Below are 24,563 nucleotides of genomic sequence, written 5' to 3' on the forward strand. Positions count from 1 at the left end.
CACACCATCGAAACTGTTCTGTTCCGCGTTTTGAGGCTTGTCTGAAGCCCCCGCCCCCAAAAATTGCTTCACAAGCACAATGTGCCCAAAAAAAAAAAAAAAAAATTATATATATATATATATATATAAAACCTTCCCACAAGCCAGAGAAAATCTGAGAAAAGCTTTATGCCGTTTCATTTATGTTATATATTTTTATTTACTGGTACACATTTCTCTCTTTCGCATGCACGCACACACAAACCCACTCACGATCTGTGCTGGGAAAAATTGAGTGGGCTCTGTGTGTGTGGGGTCCCAGACACACTGGCAGAAAGAGAGGAGGGTCTTACTGTGCAGGCTGTCCTGCTGGACCTGTTTCAGCTGGTCACTCAGACACTGCTTGTCAGGAATCAGCCTGCCCAACCACTGCTGAGACTCCTGCAGGGGTGGGGACAAAGAGAGAGAGAGAGAGAGAGAGAGAGAGAGAGAGAGAGAGAGAGAGAGAGAGAGAGAAAATATGGAGGACAGCAAGGAGGGAGCAAGGGAAAAAAAAATGAAGAAAGAAGAAAGAGAAAAGATGAGTGTGCATGTGAATGAACAAAAGCTTGAGGAGAAACACGAACAGCACGCAGAGAGACAGAAATCAATAAGAGTGAGAGCCAGAGGCCTCGGGCTGGCAGCATAAGTGGAAAAACAAACACACACATGAAGGAAACGTAAAAAAATTTAAAAAGTGCGTATTACAAACAGGGAAGACAAAGCCAAAACCCAAAGCAGCTAAATGAATCAGTTAATTAAGCGATAAAATCTTGGCAGGGGGACAAGGAGCTGTGGGTCCTGGCGGGCTGGTCCCGGGCGGACAATAGGGCGGGGCTACCACGGGGGGCGGTGAGAGGGCGGGGCCCGTACCTGCAGCTGCTGCTGCAGCGCGGTGATCTCCGCGATGCGCAGCTCGCGGGCCTTGTTGGTGCTCTCAATGTCCTGCCTCTGTGTGGCAAGTCGGCAGCGGATGTCCTGCAGTTTCCCCTCCAGCTGAGACTTCTTATCGTTCTGGAAGGGACAGATGGGAAGAGAGGGAGAGGTGGAAGGGGGGGAGGGATTCTGCGCTCAGAAGGGTTCAAGAGTACAGGCTAACTGAGCGGAATTCATCAGCAAGTCGATTTTTCTTGGTTGTGTGATACATCCAAGCCTTTAGAGAGAGGACGTGTACTGGTTGTAGCGCGTTCGGTACACGCAAGTCATTTTACGGTTTTGTAAGGGCTCATTTTATATGTTAACTAACGCTGACTGAAACAAGCCAACGTAACTCTGACACACAGCTAGCCAAACTACAACAAGCTAACCTGGAAAATACAGCTAACCTGGAAAATACACCTGACTAACTTGACCCTATATGACCCCAAAACACTGAGCTGCATGAACGAAGCATCGACAAAGTCTTGATTTGTTAAGGGGAACGCAAAATGAACGGAGCACCCACCCTGGTCCTCAGCACATGCTGCAGCTAGCATGGCGAGTGCAGATTTGTTGGTTCATATTCTGTGTGTGAATGAAAGTCCTCCAGAGATTATGTTCCATATTTAACAAGAACCGATGTGAAACACCGCTCTGATGGAACCGCCATTTCCACAACGCAGCTGGGGCAAGTAATGTGGGAAAAACTGGCTCCCTTCTTCAGTTATATTCCTTATAACCTCAGCAGATCTGTCTTCAGTAATATCCAAGATATATTTTGCCATTTTTAAAAACAAATTCTTACTCACGCAACACTCCAAGTTAAAAGATGAATTTAGATGTTTTTAGTAACCTATAAAGTCTTAGAGATCACATGCTCTTTGAGGTCGAGATGTTTAACACAGATTAGCTCGAAGTACACAGAACTCTTGTGGATTTGTACCAAACTGCTGTTACTCACTGTGTGTGTGTGTGTAAAACCTAACACAAAAACACAGTGAATTCAGGACCATCAAATCCTACACATGTAGTTGGGTGAACAGGCAATCGTTACATAAGTGCGCTGGAGGGAACGGTTCCACTTTAGATAAGTAAACAGTTGATTCTGGGACTGCAGCCGCACATTCAAACGTCCCCTACCTTTGTGACCGTACACAGGGTCCAATTACGTCCTAGTTGATTATAACGAAGTCAATATTGATTTGCGACTACAAACGCGTGTGCTACTAACACAAACAGTCAAACAGTGTTGACGTACATGTAAATGAGCAGAGCAGTGCTAGGAGCGCCCCCTTGTGGAGAATGTCTGCTAAACATTGCGTGAGAGAGTATCCAGGTAAATGAGGTGCTTTGCATCTAAAAATGTTTTGTTTTTTTGTTTTATTAAAGTAGTTGCAGTGTTACAGGTGTGCAAGGGGGAAGAGAGAGAGAGAGAGATTACCAGAGCCTCCAGTTCAAATTCGAGTGTTTTCTTGCGTGCTTTGAGCAGGACTATGTTCTCTTGCTCTCGATTTCTCTGTGTCAGCAGCTCTTGCCTGCGGTTCCTCTCCCACTCCAACTGTCGCTGTCTCTCCAGCTCTCGCTTAGCAGCCTACACACACACACACACACACACACACACACACACACACACACACACACACACACACACACACACACACACACACCTAGCCTTAGACAATATGCCCACACATACCCCTACTTTTGTTCAGTAGACCCATCCAAAAAACAAAAGCCTCCAGAATGAACAATATTGCTTTTTAAAACAGACACTTCAGTGTGTCTGTCTGTCCCTCCCTCCCTCCAAGACAAACCATGCTCCAACAACACAAGCATAAGTCCTTTCCTCTCCCGATCCCCGACACACACACACACCCTCCTTTCCTCTCCCGATCCCCGACACACACACACACCCTCCTTTCCTCTCCCGATCCCCAACACACACACACACACACACACACACGCACGCACCCTCCTTTCCTCTCCTGATCCCCGACACACACACACACCCTCCTTTCCTCTCCCGATCCCCGACACACACACACACACACACGCACGCACCCTCCTTTCCTCTCCTGATCCCCGACACACACACACACCCTCCTTTCCTCTCCTGATCCCCGACACACACACACACCCACCCCCTCCTTTCCTCTCCTGATCCCTGACACACAGCAATGGCTTCCATAAAAGCTATAGAACTAACAGTCACACTGGCCTTTTGGTGGCTACTGTCAGCCACAGACTTCGTCCACATTCACCAAATACCGACGACTATAAATACACCAATAAATCAGTGAAAGATGAATAAACGTTGACAAGTATCGATACAACACTGAAAAACAGAATCGCGATAAAAATATCCATCATTGTATCGTACCTCCCCCAACCTCTCACACGCCCTGCTCTACTCTCCTGCCCAGCCCACCTCTCTCCTCTCGATCTCCTTGCGGCGCTCCTCCTCGCGCTGCCTCTCCAGCTCGCGCTGCTTGTCCAGCTGCCGCTCCAGCTCCTGCTGGCGGCGGCGCTCCTGCTCCTGGCGCTCGCGCTCCCGCCGCTCCTGCTCCTCGCGCTCCAGCGCCGCCAGACGCTCCTGCTCCTTCCGCTGCTGCTCCAGCAGCGCCTGCCGTCGCTTCTCCAGCTCCAGGTTGCCCCGCTCGAAGTTCTCCCGCTTCTTGTCCTCAAAGGTGACTGTGGTTGAGGGGGAGGGGAGGGGTCAGAGGGAATGATTGGGGGGGGGGGGGGGTCCGGTTTCGCTTTCCAGTTGTGCGAAGCTGGAACTCACGAGCCTGAATCTTTGGCTAAAGCTCGGCCGTGACCAAACCCTGGAATAACCCTTAACCCCAAAATGAAGCTCCATCCTAACCCCGCATTGACCCTGACCATCACGAGAGCCGTCAGAAAGACAACACGCCCTCGTAACTGTATGGGGCGGGAGGAGGGATAGGCACGCACGATATCGATCCTGTGACCCCTGACCTGGAAGCTTTTTCTCCAGCTCCTTCTCCTCTTCCTCTGCCAACTCCTCCTGCGCTCGCTGATCCGTGGAGTGCACGCTGCTCACTGAGACGCCACTGCCAGAACGCACCCTCCTACACACACACACACACACACACACACACACACACAGTCCAACAAAGGCACCATAACCACATTAACAGCAACTCTCAAGAATGAACTGTCTAGTTACAGACTTACGGATCTCGTTAGATCAACACAAACTGGGGAGGTTTCCTGACCTGAAGGTTGGAGGGAGGAGGTCGGGGGGGAGAAGCGGTGGGAGGGGCAGGCCCGACATGGCCATGTCGATCAGGTGCATGGCCAGAATGAACTCCTCGGCCGTCAGCTTCCCGTCCTGGTCTATGTCCGACAGGTTCCTACAGTAACCACGACAAAAAAAAAACAAAACGCATCAACGGTCAGGCGCACGGGTCACACGTGCAGGCCGGTGGTACTATAACCAAAAGTAGGGCAGCAGTGGTGTCCTTAAAGGACACAGGAAGCCAAAGGGATGCATAGTGTTCGCCTCACCAAATAGTGGCCAGCTGTGTCTGTGGAAGACTGGACTGCATGAGGATGGTTCGAGCTTGGGGCCCTGATGGGGAGAGGGAGAGAGAGAGAGAGAGAGAGAGAGAGATACTGACACCAGTCTCTCAGAATCCACTTCACTTTACTGAGTGTAGTGTCTCTCACACACACACACACACACACACACACACACACACACACACGCAAGAAACTCTTCCGTTCAGTTGACTGCACAGCCAAATCAAGAGTGCCAGTCTCCCTTCTGGAAAGTAATTACCACAGCACAAAACTGGGTTAAACTGAAGCATGAAAACCTTGCTCCACCGTGACTCTGCACCGAAGCATTTAAAACACTAGCTTGCGAGACCCTTGCCATACTGCACATCATTTGACACCAAAGGATGACTCAGCAAGACCACCAGAGCCCGGCGGCTGAGGCGTGTCGGGTACCTGTGAGATGGCCGCTCATCATTTTGTCATGGCTGTTGAAGAGCTGACGATACTTCAGCCGTGAGGACTGGGGCACGGCCCAGTCGAGGGGCACAGGAACAGCAGGGGCACTGGAGGGGGGGGGGGGGGGGAGAGAGAGAAGGGAGTAGAGAGTGAGGGCGTGAGGGCGTGCGCATGGTCTCGTGTGTTAAATGGAAGCTCACCTAGGTGTCTCAAAAGACTGGCCCTTGGACAGCTTGGCACTGGAGCGATTGAAAGAAGAGCTTTTGTGTGCTGTGGCTGAAAGTGGGGCTGTGAGGGAACGAGACATGGAGAGAGAGACACACACACACACACACACACACACACACACACACACACACACACACACACACACACACACACACACACACACAAAAAGGAATAGCAGTACTTTGTTAAAGTAGAGTACATGAGAGACGTTGCATTAGAATTTAAGAAAATACTTCACTGTCTAGATACTTCTGAGAAACCTGCCTTCCAGTGCAAGGCTCTCACCTGGGTGTGAGAAGCCCGGCACGGTCTGCATCATTGAAGGAGCTCCATTGGCCATGGGGGGCATGGGAGGGGTCACCGTGGACACCAGCGGGGGCGACATGCCCACCACCGGCACACCGGTGGGGAGCGGGGGATGGGGCATGGGCGGTACTGCCGGCAGGCCCGTCACGGTCCCCACGCCTGGCACACCTGCGGAGAGCAGACAGGCAGGCATCAGCTGGCAGCATTCTGCGTCATCACTGCGACACCACGGCAACGCAGCGGGCGGGGTCGCTCACCAAAGGCCGTGGGGGGAGGCAGGGAGAGGGGCGGCTGCTTCATGGAGGGCGGCAGCGTGGGGGGCAGCGGGTGGCCCTGCAGACGCAGCTTGATCAGCTTCATGGCGATGGAGAACTCGTGCACGTCCATCTTCCCGTCATTGTTGAGGTCGGCCAGAGCCCTGCCGCGGGACAGACGGGCAAAGTCGAGCTCAGGCTCAGGCTAAAACAGACTACAAAAGTGTGCCCAGCACGCCCTACCAGAACATTCTCTGACATGAGGCTCTTATTCTACGACCAGTTTTAGGCATTTAAAACAAACAAACAAACAAACAAACAAACAAACAAACAAACAAAAACCAACACTGGTATATTCCAATGACCCACTGGCAACTACAGCTGCGTACAAAAGTGAAATCAAGTCTTGAATATCCGGGCGGATTACAGGGGATCATACCATATCTGTGCCAGAACAGGGGGTGGGAGGCCTGACTGCAGGAAGAAGTTCTTGGCCTGGTCACCTGTCAAGAGAGGCGATTAGGAAGGTTACACCGTTTCAGAAGTCAATACAGAAAGCCCCAGTCACTGCCCAAACACACCAACACGAAACACAGCACAACAGTTTAGAACAAGATAGAACAAACGAGCGTAATTTGCATCACACTGCATCACGAAAGTCAAAAACTTAAAAGTGAGGCGTGTCCGAGTGTGGCATCATGAGAGCTTTTAAGTGCAATTATGATTCACCGTGTGCAGGAAGTCACACGACCCCAGTCTATTCGCCTTTAAAAGAGGCGCGTGGCGTCACAGCCGGACTTTGGCCCAGGGTCTCTGCCCACCGCGGCACAGACAGGGGAGTGGGCCTGCTTCACGTGACCCGAGCTATGGAGTCATTTGTGGTCCTGCTCTTTTTTCGAGCAGGAGATGAGGCTTTGGCATGCACTTCCAAAACTCGGTTTTTATGAGATGCACCAAAAAAAAAACAAAAAAAACAACAACCCAAAAAACCCAGTTCTGGAATTTTCAAAAACCGCACCCGTTTCAAAAGATGAAGAATAGTCTGTGGTCAGGATGAACTGAGCTTTGGAACATTAAAGAGATCTGAACAGATCCAGCTCATCTAAACTGGTTTGTCTCTGAAGGTTAAAACACAAATGCATGAAGTTCCAGTGCAAGTAATTTCAGTTCTATTTTCATGTTTCAATTTCAACATAAAGAGTCTACAGAGAAGTGAGCCATCTGAGCCAAGGGAACTGGCAGAAAACCTGCAGCAAAACCAAGTTCTTCACAGCAATGAGACGAGACGAGTCAGAGGCAAGGTGGGCAAACTGCAAAAGACGTGCGAGAAATGCTGGCAGCCACTCTCATGCGAACAATACACGAGAGAAGTGTGCGTAGTATCTGTGCGTGCATGTTTAAGAATGAGAGTGTGGAGGTAGATCTTGGCTGTCTCTACCCTGTGTTTTCATGCTTTCAGAAAACAGATGGACAGCAGGTCAAAGAATGCGCGTACGCACGTGCGATCACCTTAACAACCCTGCCACGTTGTCCCATGTTCACCCCACTCGCTTGCATATACCCTCCAATTTCTAAAAATCATTTTTACACATTTATGAATTATACCCAGTGGGGAGCGCAATGCTTGTATATGTAGATGCACACCTGACCGTCTCACAGTGGCAACGTGGGACTGATGCACTTACACTTTGAGAGGAAGAGAAGGAAACAACTACACTTCCCACAATCATCGTCTGCCTAAGACAGAACTGACTTCTCCTCTAGGACAAGTGCACGATGGCTCTGTGTGGCCAGAGTAGGCCAGAGAACAGGAAACTGCATGTCCTGAACAGATTAACAGGGAGAATTGACTTTTTCTACCAGAAGGGGAAACTGAAGAAGTGAACTGATGCTTGGGGAGCAACAATTTATTTTTAGACAGACTCTTATCTTGGTCCTCTGCGTGTGTAGGGCGAAGTAAATTTGTTACTAAATGAGGGCTATTCCTCGAAAAACCAAACTAACCAGGCACTTAGAGAGTAAAAATTGCTGTGTGTGTGTGTACGCTTACTAACCTGTGATGAAGCCAGCAGGTGTGGGGGTCAGACTGTGGAACTGTTGATCATGTTTGGCTCTCTCATCCACAGAGATAACCCACGTATCCAGCCCCCCTAGACACACACACACACACAGTCAGCAGAAAGAGGCGCATTAGACAGACGGCAAAGACGTTACGACCGGAGAAGCTTCCCAGAATCTGCCGTGGTCTGTCCTCTGTATGTGTGTCAGTGTGACAGCCTTTACGCAGCTACATCACTGCAGCAGGCCGCAGGAGGCATCCCTACAGAACAGCACAGCCCGCTCCAGAGATCACGCAGAGATACAGACACACGCGCTCACACATTTCTGCACAAGCCATCCCTACAAGATTTCATTCCCTCTGTGGCATGGGAGAAAAAGCTCCTGCCAGCACCCTGGAATAAAACCTTCCCAGATGTGTGTGTGTGTGTGTGTGTGGTCTGAACAAGACTGAGATGATGCACATGATCTGTTCAGTCCATCACACACACACGCATGCTCTCTCTCACACTGCAATACTGCAAAAACAAAAACAAAAAACAAAACAAAAACCCAAACTCAAAATTAGCACTGCATTTTACATAATGCAACTGGAAACGACAGTCAGTTTCAGAGATGTTTTGTTTTTTATGCATGCGCAAAAAGAATACAAAATTGTTCAACTATAAATAAATACAAATTTCTTACATTGCTTTTTACATTTTTTTTTAGCTAGATCCATTCTAAAACACCTTTGCCAACAGTTTTTCCTGCCATGCCACCACACGGGTCATTTCTTTCACCTCAGAGCTGCTCATGTCATATGGCTCCCGTGTGGCACCGTTTGTTTCCTGTCAGTCTCCACCTTTGTCTTGTGCATCACCACCCTTGTTCGCACCCGTCTCTCTCTCCCCACTGATCTATCTGTGCGCACGCACAGCGTCTCTCTGTCTTGTGTTGGTCGTTGTAATCATATCCGCGTTTCGCTTTGGTTTATGATGTTTTCTGGCTCCACTAAAATATAGAAAACTATATTCATTACCCCGCCCAGAAAAATGGATGAATATGTATATTAAGAAATGTCAAGTCCTTCAGACGAAAAAGCGTTTCCCCATTTTGTATAATCGTTTATATATATATAAAGTTTTGTTTCACCTTTTGACATTAAAATGTGAAATTATCCTTCATTTACACTTACCCAACTTCATTCATGTATAGGTATTTAAAAACAAAACTTAATATTTAAAAAATAATGTTTTAGAAAAATTTAGAAGCTAAATGAGCATATGTTTAAATAATAATACTGGCTAACAAATGGAAGAACAAAAATGTCACATATGGTTTTTCATTGCAAAGGTTCCATTAACGGTAATTAACGTAGTAATGTTATTAATTGCACAGTCATTGAGAAATGAAAGTAAAAATTTATGGCACTTTTGAGAGACCCTCCCTTCAGCCACCAGTTATATGCCCGTTATGTAGACAACAGCCAGTCCTAACACGCTCTCAAGAAGGACTCACCTCCAAAGGGCATGGAAAACTGAGCCATGGTTCAGTCAGTCAGCTGCACCCTGGTGCACTCCTGTAAAGCAAACATACAACGTGAACAATTCACACTTCAGAGGCCTTCATGCCCCGCCTTAACCTGCACCCCGGCCGGTGTTTTCAGAGGACACTGACTGGACAAGAGGGATTCCAGGCTATACACGGTCTCTTCCTGTGGGAGGAAGGACAAGGGGACAATGATGGTGGGAGATATACATGGAGCATGCAGAACACCACATCCCCCCCCCCCCCCCCCACGCATCCCAGAAATCCCGTGTCAGGCTGTAATTGCCATTTACTGTACAGCTTAGTCCTAATGGGTTGTATGACTTGGTAAAGACCCCATATGCTCTGTGTGTGTGCGGTGTTAAGAGCTATGGGTGCTCTCCCACATTCACCACCAGGGAGGATCCATTTAATCTCCAGTCTTTATCTCTAGTTCAGGGTAATCTCAGAGTGGGGCAAGGACACCGAGTAAGAGAACGAGAGAAAGCGAGAGTGAGAGAGAAGCCAGCAGGAGGGAGAGTCACAGTCTGTTACCAGTTATCTCCCAGGTGTGTAAATGCTGCCAGAAAACACGTGCACCAAAATATTTCAGACAGTGCTAAATCCTCCCATACCGTCCCGTCCTTCAGCCCCAATCCTGTCCGCTCTCTCCCATACAGGGTTCTCTCAACAGCATCGCATCAAAGCAGAGCCTGAAGGAGAATGTAGGCACACACACTCTGCCTAGTACTCTCTCCAGTCATGTCCATATTAGACTATGCTACTTTTGAGAGCCATCATTTGGCTCACCACTGCCAGTACCCATGGGGTTAAACTCCAGAGGGGATGGGGTTGTGGTTGTGGCATAGTGCGCTACTGCACAACACGCGCAACTCCTTCACCGTTTCTCAATCTTTCAACGTTGCCCAACATGCTGCCGCGCCCTTACGGGCTTCCGTCCTGAGTCTTCTGAGAGTAAAGGTCAGGGCCAGGGGCCTGGAGCCCTCTCCAACCAAACCACAGTGGCTCTGCAGCTGCGGCTACAGATCAGCCTGAGCGACATATGAGCAGCACGGACATGTTAAACACATTCCAAAAACAAAACCACAAGACAAAACTGGACGGCTACGTTAGGGAGGTGTTAATAAAGGCAAATCCCGGTGTGTGTGTGTGTGTGTGGTGGTGGGGGTTTGATTCTCAAGATGGAGGTTTCAAGACTGAGGCTGTGAGCTATGCACACTGAAAGCGTTCTGTTCCATAGATTAAAAAGGGGGCTTAGAAGAGTCAAGACACACACACACACACACACACACACACACACACACACACACACACACACACACACACACACACACACACACACACACACACACACACCTTCTCCCTCCCACGCACCCACACGGTCAAGCACTCCATCGCCAGTGACACAATCACTGCGTCGGGGCCCGAGTGTGGGCGGGTGAGTGCAAGTTCAGTTGTTCAGCAGATGACCCACTCCCCCCCCGGGCACTTTTCAGATTCTAATGAGGCTTTGGTGGGGACAATACTCACCGAAGGCCCAGGAGAGGGGAACAGCTCTCTGGCCTAGCTCGCCAGCAGCACCGTGGCCCAAAAACAATACGTGTGCGGAACCCTCACCTCTCATGGTTGCAGCTACCAGCTCTAAGGTTGCTCTTTTCTACTGATCTGGGATCAGCTCCTGCATGCCCTAATCTTAATGCCTTTCATTACAAGGGGAATCTTTTAAACTGGTGTCTGATCAGAGGTTAAAGGGAAAGCCTTGTACACAGTGGTGTGGTGCGTTTCTCCTCCCTTGACACGAGGCTGCTTGTGAGGGGGCGGCGACGGGCCCCGTAGAGGGGGGGGTGTGTGTGTCTGGAGATGACGACATCATACACCCGCTCCGCTGCCAATGTCCAAGGCAAGTCACATACTAGGACTCAGAATGCAAAATGTCTCCAAGCCCTATCTGCATAGTCATGAATATTCATGCAGGGGGGGGGGGTTTCCTGGGAATTAAACGGAAAAACAAAACAAAAACATGCCAACGCTATGTGGATATGCAAGTCACAGTGAATGGAAAAACCATTACTGCAATTTCTGATAAACAGATGAGTTTCACACAGTACTTGCACGGCTATAAATAACCCCCCCCAGGGCCAAAAAAAAAAGAGAGAAAAAAAAAGACAGGTCGGCAACAAACGACAGCCTAAGCGGCAGATCAAATGTGCGTCTCAGTTTCACCACTCTCCCACCTTCTGGCTGTCCATGCTGCACCAAACCCAGGTGGTGGCCCTCAGAGAGCTCCTCCCACCACTTCCTTCTTCTGAAAGGACTTTTTGGAATAGGTGTCCAGTCAACAATAGGAGAGTTCCCTCTATGTTTGGGAATGTTAGCCTTTAGAAGACAGCTATACTAGCTACTTGTCACTAGCTACTCTTTGCTTTTTCTGATAATGTCCACAGTCACTGCTGAACATGCTGCTGCCTCCCGACGGTATAGTTTTTAAACTCGGTGACTCAGGCCTTGGTATGGGACCAGTTACAAGGTACTCCATCCACTCCTACCAGCACAATACTATGCCCACAACTCGGTTAACCAACAGGTTATCAAACTAGAAGAACAAGCTAGCTCTGCCCATAACATTCTAACAAAACGGAATTAAGCCTTGCTGTATGCCAACATGCATGTACAGACAACAGAACCATTTGATGGTGGCATGCCATGAATCCAACGAGGTGGCCCACGGCTTGAGCAGAGTTTCTGAACTCAGTTAATAGATTTTTTATGCCATTGCACGAAATCAGTATCGTCAAGTAGCGTATCGTGATAAGGATTCACAGACCATATATATTGTGCAGCCCTACTAGAGACAGCAGGAGGTCGCCTTGTGTATATGCATGAGGGCCTCGAAGCCTTCATGGCAGCTTGGTTAAGCCAGTGTGCGCAATGATTCCTAGCCTACAAGTGCAATCAGAAGAGGTTTTCGTGCATGAAAGCTCAGCCAGTAAGGAACTGCAGGGGGTTAGTGGTGATTACGCTGCAATACTCTGACTGGGGGGGGGGGGGGGTCAGGGTTAAAGGAAAGACACCCTTTTTGTTCCTTCCTTGTCCGCTGCTTCAGCGAAGGCAGCAAAGCTTCAAACGCGGGACGTGCTCGATCGTCGGGGAAGCCGAGACGGCATCCTCCGTTTAAGGCCAACGACCCACAGCGGACCATCAGGACGACGCAGGCGTGAAGACCACGACCTTGCGCTCGTCCAGGCCCTTCGTCTTTTCCGCTGGCAGCCCCGCAGAGAGCTGGGTGCAGACAAAAAGGCAGCAGCACTATGCCACCCCCCACCCAGTTACATTAGGAGCTCGATAATGGACTACAGCAGTAACTGTGAAAGACCATCAGCCAGCAGAAGCGCACACAGCCAGACATCTGCTCCAGCCACATCTACCTCCCTTGAGTCACCACGCACACTCCAGGACGACTTCTAGCGCTAGTCTGTCCAACACCCGCCAGTCGACTGAGTGTAACAGTTTTTTTTTTTTAGTCAGTCTGCATTAGCTACAATAACAGGATAAAACAGACAGTACTTACCAAAAAATGCACTGGGGTAACATTTCAATGTGGAATCACAAACAAGTCCATCTATCTACACATCTATCTAAAATATAGATTCTAGTAATACATGTTTATATTCAAGCTGGCATGCTTGCTAAAAAAATTAAATAAAAATCCACTTGACGTGCGCTGAAGGTTAACTGATGAGAGAAGCTGCAATGTGAGGCGGAGCGGCCGGTAAACCAGGCTAACGGTAAGCACGTCTCAGAAGTACGGCGGCATTTCAAACTTTTGAAGGACAACCCCAGCAAGGCTGCACGCGCCAACAAACTCCGCGCGCACGAATTCGAACGCGGCCAACCGCTTTAACGGCCACAGCAAGGCGGCCATCGATAGCGAGCGATGCTGTGAACGGATTTTAAAACATTTCATTTGTTTACTCGTTGTTTTTAATGTTTAAAGTTAAAAAATAATAATAATTAAAAGGCTACAAGAGCCTTGCAGTCGGGAGCACGACTTCGTGTGTCAGTAATTCAAAACAGGCCACAATTCAAATCCTACTTTACATGCAGCTGTATTGAACCTCGTGCCGTTAGTATTCCTGATCGCTAAACGGTCTGTATGGTAAAAAGAAAAGGAGCAGACAGTCAAATATTCACATAGAACAATGAAATCTGACCCGACTGACACGGTTTACCGCCGGGCACGGCGCTAATGACTCTCCTCCTCGTGTCCAACCACACACACGAAGGGGCGAAGAAAAGGAAAAAAAGCAATTAATCTGAGCGCGCTCACGCACGCACAGCTAAAGGTAAAGTATGGATTAATCAGGTGATAAGTGTCCGGCCCTGAGGCAATGGAGAGTGCAACAGGGTATTAATGGAGCACATACACACGCAATAGGAACAAGAACACTCACTACTGGAACCCAAGGTACTCCTCAATGTACTAAAACCCGATGTAATGAACTCATTAAAGTTAAAGGACCGCTCAACAGACATAGCAAGTACGAGATCTCTCAGTAAGTAATCAAACATTTCCATTTGATTTGGTTAATGACAAGTTCTGACTCACCAGTTGTCATTTAGCATTCACAATTTTACACCTTAAGTCATCAAAAACATTTAACATGCTTACAAGTTCTGTAACCTCCATAATATGCACTTGCACAAAAGACCACTCAACCCAACAAGGTGCACGCAAACACACACACACACAAAAACATTACCCTGCCAGTGTGTGTTTCTTTCAGAGAGGTGCAGGAGAAGGCACCTGAAGAGATTGGCTGAGAAGTTGTCTCAGCCGTCACCTTCAGCACTGACACCATGAAACACATTCATAATCTGCACCACAGCAAGCGTGCTGTACCACAGAGTCATTTAACACTGGAGCACTGCTAATGGGATACCAGGGACACCAGCTGCTGGGCATGCGCACCCCCCCACATACCCACATGAATTACTAAAACCGGGGTATATGATAAGTACCATGAAGTCATACACAACAGCTCACTTTAACAGCCAACCAACACAGTAACTGACACACACACACACACAAACACTTGACCAAGGGCCTGAACTCTGAGTCACCACCACATTCGGCAGATGTTCAGCTACTCAATGGCCCATTGAGGAATACTTCAGACTGGGAGGACCATCCAATGGGAACGAGTCTTACACCCCCCCCCCCCCCACAAATCAAAGCGCCTGGACTCAAGGCTCAAGTTAGGAGAGTTTAAATCACAGCTTTTGTGTTCTAGGTACTCCACATTTACCAGCCTCCCTTCACTGAGGAGTCGGATGAGAAGACAAACTGGCCAGTCAGTCACATTAACCGCTCTGTAAAATACCAGTGTTTATGAAAGCCAGGGTTCGGGGTCAAGGGCCAGATTCGGATATCCCTGGCTCAAGTTATAAGGCTGCGAGCACTCCAGTTTGGTGAAATAACCTCCCCCCTGATCAGGAAAGTCCTGAAGAGGTAGCACAGGATCAATACAACTTGCCATTCACAGGCACCATATCATCTTACGCTCATAAGCCCTCCAAAAGCAATGCAGGACCCCTGACTGATCTGAGACCTGCTCTGTCAACTCCCCTCACTGTGTTCAGTAACTGATATCAGGAAAGATGATGAGCATAGACCTACACGTAAAGCTTGTGCATGTAGACAAGACCGCCACAAGCTTCCTCTGGCCTTGTCCTTATGCCTTTCTCTTCACAGGCTCCTGTCCCTTCCTTAAGCACGATAAGCTGATCCCAGGTCAGCTCAGAGAGTACAGGCGCATAAATGGGAAGTAAGCTGAGTGTGACCGCTTCTTTAGGAAGGCCTGAATCTGCTTCTGCAGAATGTTCCTGCAAGGTTACTGTCACTGCTGTGGGACCACAGCCACACATGTACATGCGCACGCACATGCACACATTGAGAATTTCAGGCTGCGTTGCAGACAGACTGAAAATCATGAGAGAGGGGGCAAGCACTGAATTATTGAATCTAACAATTCATTAAACTGTAGTCAAACTACAGTGAGGCTTCACTTATTCATGCAGCAAGGCTCCTGAATATAGCAACCCCCCCGCCCCCCCGCCATGCACGTTATTCCTGCCGCTGCACTCAGTCTCGAAACAGCAGCTGTACACGTGGAGAGACAGGTGAGCAGGATTGGTTAATTGTTTTTTTTCTCCTTCAAAAAGGCTTGTGCTACCCTATTGACTGATGTGTTGAGAACAAAAACAACCAAAAAAAAAAAAAAAGACCCAGTCTCTAGCATAGGAAAGGAAGAAAAGTCTACTCTATGTGACCCCACCCACACAGCTGGCTCTACCATATAGAGATGCATACATGCATCATATCAGTTCACACCTCCGCCTGGCCCTCACATGCTGGCCAGATGAGAAAGGAGAAGTCAAGAATCACATCCTGAAGCAAATGGGACTATCCGGCCGTAGCAGGCAGATGTATTAGGATAGTGCAGCTTAAGTCCTGCTGACTGCCTCTCCGCTGAAATAATAAGTCCCGCATGCACTGTCTCAAAGCCAGAGGCCTTAGAGGGAAGGATTGCTGCACCCAGCACAACTGAGGAGAATGCAGATAGCAGAGGTGGACAAAGGCCAAGCAACGCACGCACAGCAGGTCTGTCATTTATCCCACCAAGATAGACCTGCTTTATCTGGTCCTCCAGACTAAACCTCAAATGAATAATACCAAAGATAGGCTGAGAGCTGAGAATGAGAGAGAAATGCGAGGGGGGGGGGTTGTGATAATGACCCTCAACATCCACGCTGAGGTCCTCCCCTGGGCTATGCCTGTAGATGGGAGAGACTTCCAAAAGACCGGCTGCCTCCAACAAGGCGCTGTAATCCAATTAAAAGCAGCATCAGCAATTTACCAGATCTACTTGCATTCATGCGGTTGTGCGAGGGAGGGAGGAAACACTTAGGGTGGGCATCAAAATGGTATTTTGCGGGGGTTTTTGGGGTTTTTTTTTTAACCGACCACAGCCTTAACCTTTAAAGTGTGTTAAGAGGGGGGTTGGTGTCGATGTGTTGTCTGAGCTGAGCAGTCTGTGCATGCCGTTCGATTTATGGAAACGGGGGTCAAAATGGGCTTAGGTCATGATCGATCACCTTTACGCACAAACCAGTAGGCCTGTCTAAACATTTCATTCAATAAGACAGACAGGGTAGAGCTGGAGTGAGCTGCAGTGGTTTATCAGTCTGTCCTAATCAGCGGATAATAATGTGTGGCTTGGACTTCTTCAGGATACCATGGGCGTATACTGGGTTTAAGATAGCTGTCTTAAACCCGGGGGCTAGTTGGATGACCGAGCAACGGTTCCTGGTTGCCTTTCTCACTAGTCAAAAAGAGAGAAAGATTCCGTATACGTTCATGAAATTGTCTAACGTTAGCGGCGGCAACCCTGATGAAAAACGTTAATACTCATCTAGCGGTGAACAGGGATGGGATAGCTGAGTTAGCTCGCGTTCTACAGCCGACGGTACTTGCCTAATGTCTACTATCTTAGCCCAAACATATTTAGCCAACGAGTTCACATTAATATTTAGCTGCAAACTGACCCATAGGTAAAACCGACGAGGAAAATATCCGATATGTGTATAACTGATCCTGTTAGCAGGCTTAGTAGCTAACGTTAGTGAATCTATGCTAGCTAGCTATCAAAGCTCGGATCACAGTTCACAGATGAAAAGGTTTGGCTAACTTGAACTAGCGCCCACATGCATAGCTGCTATGCTATTTCTTCATCATAACTTTTGCATAATACGTTACTTTTTATTCGGAACGAAGCAGCGGTTGCATAACTAGCTTCGCCTCGAGTGACTGACTTGCAAAGGCTAGCTCCAGTGGCAAGTAGCTAGCCCCGCTGATGCTAGCCTCTCACGAACACTACGAGCAGATTTTTCTCCGAGCGACGGCAGGGCGCTTGTCAAAAAGGACAATCGGCCTGAAAGAACAGCAAGGGCACACATTCCTCTTACCTCATCGTTCGTTTTCCATATTTGAACAGCTGTCGGTAGGAGGAAAAAACCCAGAAGATCACTCAATCAACGGGAGGAATCCTTTTAATTGATGGAATATTTTTCCAGCCTTATTTTTTCTGCTCCCCACTCTCCCTCACACCCGCCGCGTTGCTACGCAAGTTGGAATTTCAAAATAACGCGAGACGGAGTGACGTCATTATTTTTACCTGCATCACCAGAGGCACGACAGGCGGAGATCACCCTGGAAAAACAAAATAAAACATAGCATAGGTAGCTATCTCGCTAGCTAGCAAAAAGTACTGATGTGATTTATCTATAGCATACAACTTATACAAAAACAATTCAGGCAAACCAGATAGGTTAATTAATTTTACACAGAGATAGGGGTCTCTATTAGCAAGCTAGCTAACTAGCGTTACAGGTCGGTAGCAAGCTAACTAGCTAGCGTGGCTATATGAAATTGGACTGTGACAGTTCGTCTGTCATATGGTCTATCCGAATCTAAAAGGTCTAGCTAAATTTAGTCGTGCATGAATTATGCATGTCAGTTTGCACACTTGTGATAACGTTTGCATATCTGTGGTTAGCTAGCTTAGTAGGTTCCCACAACGGTCCGGATCACCCAATACGCTTTACATTGTTTTGTTCTAGCGTGATTTGTTTGATTCAGCTCATCAATTCATGCTAGTTATCTTGTGTAACTTCACGAGTTGAGTCAGCAAAATAAACAACAATCGTTTTCAAAACATAGGAGAGCGGAGCCTGGGATTGGAGAGAGATGGATTTGGGTAAATTCCAACTCACGTTTACTTGATTATTCGCTGTACTTTTGTTCGAAAGCCAACATGAAAGGACTCTACTGCAAGCTCGGCGAAGCTGGGAAGGTGAATTTTATTATCCAGGAGACGGTGAGTTAATAAGTACTAATATCCCTTAAAGCGTGGACGCAGTTCACACGAGTACAAACCATCTAGTCCCCTGTTGAATAAGCGTACTGTCTCCCTTTTCTCATTTCGTTATCAACAGAATGTACCAACGTCTATTGGAGATCATCAGGTCAAAGTTCAAGTAAAAGGCTGTGCACTCAGTCCGGTCTCCATAAAGGTGATCGTTCGCTCGGTTAGCTGCTCGTGTGCTTCTCTGCCCCAGATTCCAGTGTTGGTGCAGAAGCGAGCCAGTCACGTTTACACAGACTTCTGTCTCCGTTTCTCAGCTGTGCAGTGATCTGAAGTTGCAGAGGGAACACATCCCCGTCGGAAGAGAGATAGCAGGAATCGTCCTCCAAGGTCTCATCTTCAGCCTAGCTGTAGTGCTTTTTCATTTAGCGACATGCGAGTTCTGACAGTTGCTTCTGTCCTTCTTTTCAGTTGGGCCCAAAGTGAGCTTTTTCCAGGCTGATGACGAGGTTGTGGGTAAGAGATGTATGATCGGCTAGTCCATTTTGTGTTCTCTCTCTTGCTCTCTCTGGGGCATGAGATTCTAAACTCTATTTGTGTGTATTTGCAGGAATCCTCCCCCTTGATGCCGAGGTGTCTGGTCTCTGTGACGTTGTCCTTATGGATGAATATAGTTTAGGTAATTTCCATAGCAGGCTTCTCACTCACTCTCTTTCTTTTTTTAAAATTAGCAATATTTATGTTATACTGTTAGAAGTACTGCAGCATGCTTTTTGTTTGAATGCCCAAGAATGGTGTGATGGCATATGCCTAGTGTTTCTATTTATCAGCACTGTGTGTGTGTGTGTGAATGACAGTTCAGAAGCCTGAGAAGGTGAGCTGGTTTGAAGCTGCTGCAGCCATCAAGGATGGCCTCAGGGCCTACACGGCTCTCCACACTCTAGCCCGGATGGCTGTGGGGCATACACTGCTTGTGTTGGATGGGGCCAGTGTAGGTAACCCTGTTGACACCTCTGATTGTGTTAATTGTATTACTACAGCTGCTTTAACTGTTATTATGAGTGTATTATTCTCTGATACTGTTCTGTTCAAAATTAGGACAGTTTAAGAATAATCAGGATCAGTTAGGCTGCGTTGTTGTTGTTTACATGAGGGGAAAGACTTACCCTAACTCTGCATATGTTGTATGCTGAATCATTACCACACTGTAGGTGTTTGTTTTAAACATGTATTTCTGTGCACCTAATTACACTAATTAGGTTGCCTTCTTTGTTAACATGGAGAGTGCCATAGTGGACACTGCATGGCACATTGAGGGCTGGGATTACAGACTAGTAGCAGGCGTTAAAGCAAACAAGTGTTAACGTCAGACTTTCAAGCGTCAATATATGCACAGCCAGCATTTATTTAAGATATCACATACAGACAAGAGATATACCCACACTCGTGCTCAGCGCTTTAACAGAAACTCTGTCAGGCACATTCAAGCAGTTATTTGAACATAATCGACTGCTGCCTGCCCGTTGCACGCCAGTGTTTATTGGACTTTCCCTTTGGTATATGCAGCCGTTCGGGATGCTGGCCATCCAGCTAGCCCACTACCACGGAGTAAAAGTGCTGGCTACCGCCACGTCCCCCGAAGACCAGGCGTTCCTGGAACAGCTGCGACCGAGTGTGGGTAAGAGAGCAGGCCCGAGCGCTTCCACGTGCTCTCGGCTCAGGGTTCTTCCTGCTGTCCAGGGCATGGTGTTCTTGCACTTTCGATTCTCTGATAGCGGGACTCCTTACGAGGTAGCACTCGGTCGTCTCGCGGCCAGCACTGGCTTCCTACTTTTTTCTCTCACTTCCTCATTGCTCCTGGTCTTTTTTTCCACCCAATGTGTTTCTGTCCTTCCTTCCGCTCTCCGATTCCTGGCACCTCCATAAAGGTGTGCTGGAGTCACTCGTAGGTGAGTCTGTTATTCTATAAGACTCTTTTATCAAGCCATAATCATTTTAGCAGATAGCAAAAAGCTATAGTCAGCCTTTTGGTTTTTTTTAACAACGTATGTAGCTCAAAAATGTTAAGTACTGCCTTGTCTATTATGGAGCTGCCCTGTGAAGGTTGGTGTGGATTACTTAAAAGCTAGAAAATGGGTAGCTTTATCTGAAACATGCTGTTTTTTTCTGCAGTCCGGGTGATTGGCGTTTGGGACTCAAAGGTGGACCTAGTGGACTCGTGTCTTGAAGAGACCGGAGGACTCGGGGTGGACATAGTCATTGATGCAGGAGGTACACACGTTATTTTGACGAAAGTTGCAGTGTCCTTAATATGTATACTGCAGAACCACACTTTAAGACAGCGCAAACATTTACCCTGGTCCAGTCCATATATTTTGTCCTTTTTCCCCATGAGGTAAGAGACAGAATCCAGATCATCTGAGTCGTGTGTGTTAGGGATGGAATATATCAAAACCGCGGACCAGTTGTGGTTTATATTAAAGACTAACATTTAGCTACGCCCACTCTATCTGTAATTTGCATTCCTCTCCAACCATTCTCCTACAACCAGTACGACTTAATGAAGAAGAACCTGAGGTGAAGAAACATCTCCCACACAAACACGACATTATAACCCTTCTTGGTGTCGGCAGCCACTGGGTCACCACAGAAGACAACTTGCAGGTGAACAAATACCTCTAAACCTAATTAAAAACAAGCAAACCCTCCACATCATATGTACGAGTTGGCTTAAACTGAACTCGTGTCCTGCTCAGCCTCTGTTGCATCGTGACGTGTTTTCCTACGGTTGGCCCCTTTCCAGCTGGATCCTCCGGACAGTCATGTTCTCTTCCTGAAGGCAGCCTCCGTCTCCTTCCTGAACGAAGAGGTGTGGGAGTTGTCCAGGTCCAGGCAGGGCAGATACCTCCGTATCCTTCCACAGCCTTTTTGGGCCGTTGCTTACAATCGTTATAAAAGTGCCAACTGCCTCTCTGCTAGCTATCAGCTCTCCAGCAAGGCTTCGTTTACAATTTACGGCAATTAGCAGATGCTCTTATCCGGAGCGACTCCCAAAATTGCTTTGTCATTTACTCATGGAATACATCCTAGCCCGTAGAGTAGGTTGGAATCCAATATACCAATGAACTAGAATGCTGTTGAAATACAGGGATCATTGCTGATGCCTAGAATTGCAAAACACATAAGCTCTATCTGAGACAAGGATAAGTGCAATAGGCAATAAGTACTAGTTTGTTAGTCAACAAAGGAGCAAGATGACCCAGAGGGTATCCTACATTCCATCACTAAATTCTCAGTCTTTTCTTTATTAGAAACAATACAATTCTTAGTTCCAATACAGCAAAGTAAATTCTAGCTCAGTCCTTTTTTGGGCCATAGACCCTTATGTTGTACATATGGCTGGACTGCGATAACTGGCTGTCTTTGAAGCCTGAGGAGGTTTCCTCTCTGTCCCAAGGCTTCTGGGACAGCCTCTTAAACGTGCTGTCCCATCAGCTAAACTGGGTTAGAAGCCTTCAGCGTTCTCTCAGACATAATGAAGGATGTAGTGGAGAAGCTATCGACAGGGACATTCAGGTAAGATACGGAGTAAGACAGTGAACACATATGTAGCCTCGTGACAGAGAAGTGGCTATAAAACATGTAAAAATTATGCACATGTATGCAAAGGTAAAAACACTGGGTGAAACTGTTTGCTATGTGCATGGTGTGAAGTCTGACTTTTTTTTTTGGATAGGCCACTGTTGGAAAATCCCGTGCCTTTGTACGAAGCCACCGTTTCCATGGAGATGGTACAGAGAAGACAAGTCAGAAAACGGGTGGTGGTGAAGCTTTAAAGGTTTTGGAACTAGAAATTCTGTTTCATTGTAAAATGAGTAGTGACAAGTATGCCAACTTTTTTAAAGCAACATGTTCGCATGCACATTTGTTACACTAAATGAATTAAAAAAAAATTTTCTCGTTCTTCCTTATGGGCAACGCAGTCATTCTTTCCAAACAATTTTCTATTAAAAAAAAAAATGTATAGTGGTCAGTGTTAACAGTTTCGTTTTGATTTTAGTATCGATCAAGGTATAAAGAAAAAGTACAAGAGATCAAGTAGTTTGGTGCCAATTCATTTCCATGTAATGTTCCCTCAGATACCTTGTTCAGTAGAAAAGCCGCAGCCTGGTAGGACATGGTACTGTGAGTCAAGGCAAAAATAAATGAACAACAAACTGTTAGATTCTTTTTTATAAAACTTGGGAAAACCGATGCATTATATTAAACATTTCAAGATGATGACATGACCCTCATACATGTAACAAACTGAGAACAAATACTTGTCTCACCAGGTTGATCTGTTCATAACACTGCTGTCAGGATCACGTTTCTTCACATGTAAAATGTATTTGTAGAACCAGTGGGTCTGTCTCCTAAATTATGGAAGGCTCCTTGTGGAAGCTACCCTAAAGCCTGCAACTGATCTAAGAACAGTTGTTACACCCCCCTGTCTCCAACTGCTGTCTCCTCTCCCCTAGTTTGAGTGCTTTCTCTGCTGTGAAGTGCCATCTCCAACAGCTCTCCTGTATTTCACATGAACGCATAAACCTTGTGCTTACTCGCACGCCCAGTGCTGAACTGTAAGAGAGCCTTTCTTGTCTTTATACGCCCTCGTTCTCCGAGTCTTCCCTCTTACAGAGGAAGACTCCGCACTAGCATGCCGATGTTGAGCGGAGGGCTCAGTTGTTTCCCGTTCCTGTCGTGAAGTTTGTAAACCCAGTGGAGCTTGGGCCAGCTCGGGCTCCCAGCCTCTGAGTGACCGGGGACGGGCCCATTGTGCATGCCAAGAAACATCTCTCTGCCTTTGCTCAGATTTGGCCAAAGTCCCGCATCTCTTGGCATATCCAGCGTAGTGTCAGTATTCTTTGGCTCCTTTAGCGTCCCGTGTTCTGAAAGCCGTCCTGTTGCCATGACGGTGGCTGAGGCAGTAGGTTTCTGAGAACGTCTCTGGCACGTTCGAGAATCTCTTGCTCCTCTCGTCTCAGACTCTCGACCACAACAAGCTGTTCCATTCGAGCCTGGTCAGCAGAGTCTGTGAGCTCAGCTAACTAGGAAATAACCAAAACATAAGGATTACAGAATTATAAATACCAGCATGCTGCAGTGAAATGTTCCAGAAACATTAACCAACAAATGAACTAGAACTTGGCTAATAACTTGTATGGGTAATGTTTTTTAGTGGGGTGAGAAAACTGAATGAATAGTTCATCAAAATATATAAAAAACAGTGCTAGCTATGAACAGATGGCATCAACACCATTTATGTGAACGAATCATGCTCATCACCTTCTTCAGTGCATCGGTGGCGTCATCGCTGAGACGCTGCCAGAGCGTTTGGGCTTTGTGAACACACCACTCCTCCCTATCCTGGCTTACTGCTGCCCCTAAGAGGACGCTCTTCCAGCTGGCACTTGAAAGGACATCGACAGCATCTCGTCACGTGAGCAGCGAGGCCCGAGTCACCATTTCCACCAATGATGACAAGTAAGCTTGCGACAGCAACTCTAAGTCACTGGTGTGAGTCACGTGGACAGTGTGCTTTCATTGTTGATTTTTCTTACTGTTGTTCCGGCCTCAGTGACAGTAATCTGAGTGCCGTCATCAGCCGCCACGATGGCCCATCTGCTCCAAAGGTCAGGTCACTGCGTGAGAAAGATCAGACACAAAACACTTAAACTTGCCTCTTACAGCAGGCCCTCTCGTAAACCTCCCCCTGTAGAACACCATCAGCTTTAAACTCTGGATCTGCATCGAGTCTCCCAGCCGGTAGACTTTGTGAATTTTCTTTTGGCTAGACCTGTCCCAAGTCAACTAGTAGTGCAATTGTTCTGAAATGTATATGTCTAGGAACAACAACAACTCCATCATGAAGCAAAATGACGCTGCCAAGTGCTGAATCATGGGCATGAAAATCACAAAACCTCATATTCTCCGTTGCCTCAAACCTGCCTATGAAACAGGTTTTCAGATTAGTATGCACAATGCCAATGCCAACACACCACCACTGGACTTGGGAGGAGTGGAAATGTGTTGTCTGGTTTGACAAATCGCACTTTGGTACTTGATGGGCTACATCTGAATTTGGCAAATGGCAGGAGAACACTCCCTGCTAGGAAGCATAACAGCAACAGTTTGGTAGAGGAGGGATAATGGTGTCTGGCTATTTTTCAGGGTTTGAGCTAGGCCCCTTAGTTCTAGTGAAGGGTAATGTTAATGCTACAGCATGCAAAAACATCATAGACAGTTTGAAAAGACAGTTTCCTGTTCCAGCATGACAGTGCCTCTGTGCAAAGAAAAGTCTACA

General features: G+C 47.4%; 3 protein-coding genes across 22 annotated transcripts in view; 1 reads left to right on the top strand and 2 right to left on the bottom strand.

The window, feature by feature from the left end:
- Positions 1–17,546, bottom strand: part of itsn1 (intersectin 1 (SH3 domain protein)) — a 40,157-nt gene extending 22,611 nt beyond the window's left edge. For 9 of the 13 annotated variants that reach the window (XM_035534902.2, XM_035534899.2, XM_035534900.2 and 6 more), the window contains exons 1-15: positions 17,319–17,458; positions 9,264–9,324; positions 7,760–7,855; positions 6,145–6,208; positions 5,709–5,869; positions 5,410–5,619; positions 5,118–5,205; positions 4,915–5,024; positions 4,468–4,531; positions 4,176–4,313; positions 3,916–4,028; positions 3,365–3,627; positions 2,378–2,527; positions 892–1,032; positions 333–420 (exon numbers count right to left, since the gene is read on the bottom strand). In XM_035534902.2, coding sequence (XP_035390795.1) covers positions 333–420; positions 892–1,032; positions 2,378–2,527; positions 3,365–3,627; positions 3,916–4,028; positions 4,176–4,313; positions 4,468–4,531; positions 4,915–5,024; positions 5,118–5,205; positions 5,410–5,619; positions 5,709–5,869; positions 6,145–6,208; positions 7,760–7,855; positions 9,264–9,291 — 1,714 coding nt within the window. In that variant the 5' untranslated portion in view covers positions 9,292–9,324; positions 17,319–17,458. Of the gene's footprint in view, positions 1–332; positions 421–891; positions 1,033–2,377; positions 2,528–3,364; positions 3,628–3,915; positions 4,029–4,175; positions 4,314–4,467; positions 4,532–4,914; positions 5,025–5,117; positions 5,206–5,409; positions 5,620–5,708; positions 5,870–6,144; positions 6,209–7,759; positions 7,856–9,263; positions 9,325–17,318; positions 17,463–17,527 lie in introns of those variants that run through there. The other 4 variants (XM_035534901.2, XM_035534896.2, XM_081701534.1 and 1 more) reach the window with 3 other exon arrangements.
- cryzl1 (crystallin, zeta (quinone reductase)-like 1) lies at positions 17,461–22,184 on the top strand. Of its 5 annotated transcripts, none has more exons than XM_027010152.3 (14): positions 17,461–17,591; positions 18,162–18,229; positions 18,348–18,440; positions 18,535–18,607; positions 18,689–18,733; positions 18,828–18,896; positions 19,075–19,208; positions 19,784–19,895; positions 20,146–20,166; positions 20,390–20,488; positions 20,769–20,881; positions 21,021–21,126; positions 21,748–21,793; positions 21,954–22,184. In XM_027010152.3, exons 2-14 carry the CDS (start codon positions 18,167–18,169, stop codon positions 22,051–22,053), a joined length of 1,074 nt encoding a protein of 357 aa, XP_026865953.2. In that variant the 5' UTR covers positions 17,461–17,591; positions 18,162–18,166; the 3' UTR covers positions 22,054–22,184. The 5 variants fall into 5 exon arrangements, with proteins under 5 accessions (XP_026865953.2, XP_026865952.2, XP_026865954.2 ...); XM_027010151.3 differs by having other exon boundaries at positions 17,462–17,591; positions 18,073–18,229; XM_027010153.3 differs by having other exon boundaries at positions 17,462–17,591; positions 18,073–18,229; positions 18,348–18,425.
- The window catches only part of setd4 (SET domain containing 4), a 5,649-nt gene continuing 2,570 nt past the window's right edge, over positions 21,485–24,563 (bottom strand). For 2 of the 4 annotated variants that reach the window (XM_027010149.3, XM_027010148.3), the window contains exons 8-10: positions 23,821–23,901; positions 23,546–23,669; positions 21,485–23,307 (exon numbers count right to left, since the gene is read on the bottom strand). In XM_027010149.3, the coding sequence (XP_026865950.2) occupies positions 23,134–23,307; positions 23,546–23,669; positions 23,821–23,901 (379 nt within the window). In that variant the 3' untranslated portion in view covers positions 21,485–23,133. The remainder of the gene's footprint in view (positions 23,308–23,545; positions 23,670–23,820; positions 23,902–24,563) is intronic. The other 2 variants (XR_003410640.3, XM_081701538.1) reach the window with 2 other exon arrangements.

Source organism: Electrophorus electricus, chromosome 18, assembly GCF_041902795.1.
Source record: "Electrophorus electricus isolate QZ-2024a chromosome 18, ASM4190279v1, whole genome shotgun sequence".
NCBI lineage: Eukaryota > Metazoa > Chordata > Actinopteri > Gymnotiformes > Gymnotidae > Electrophorus > Electrophorus electricus.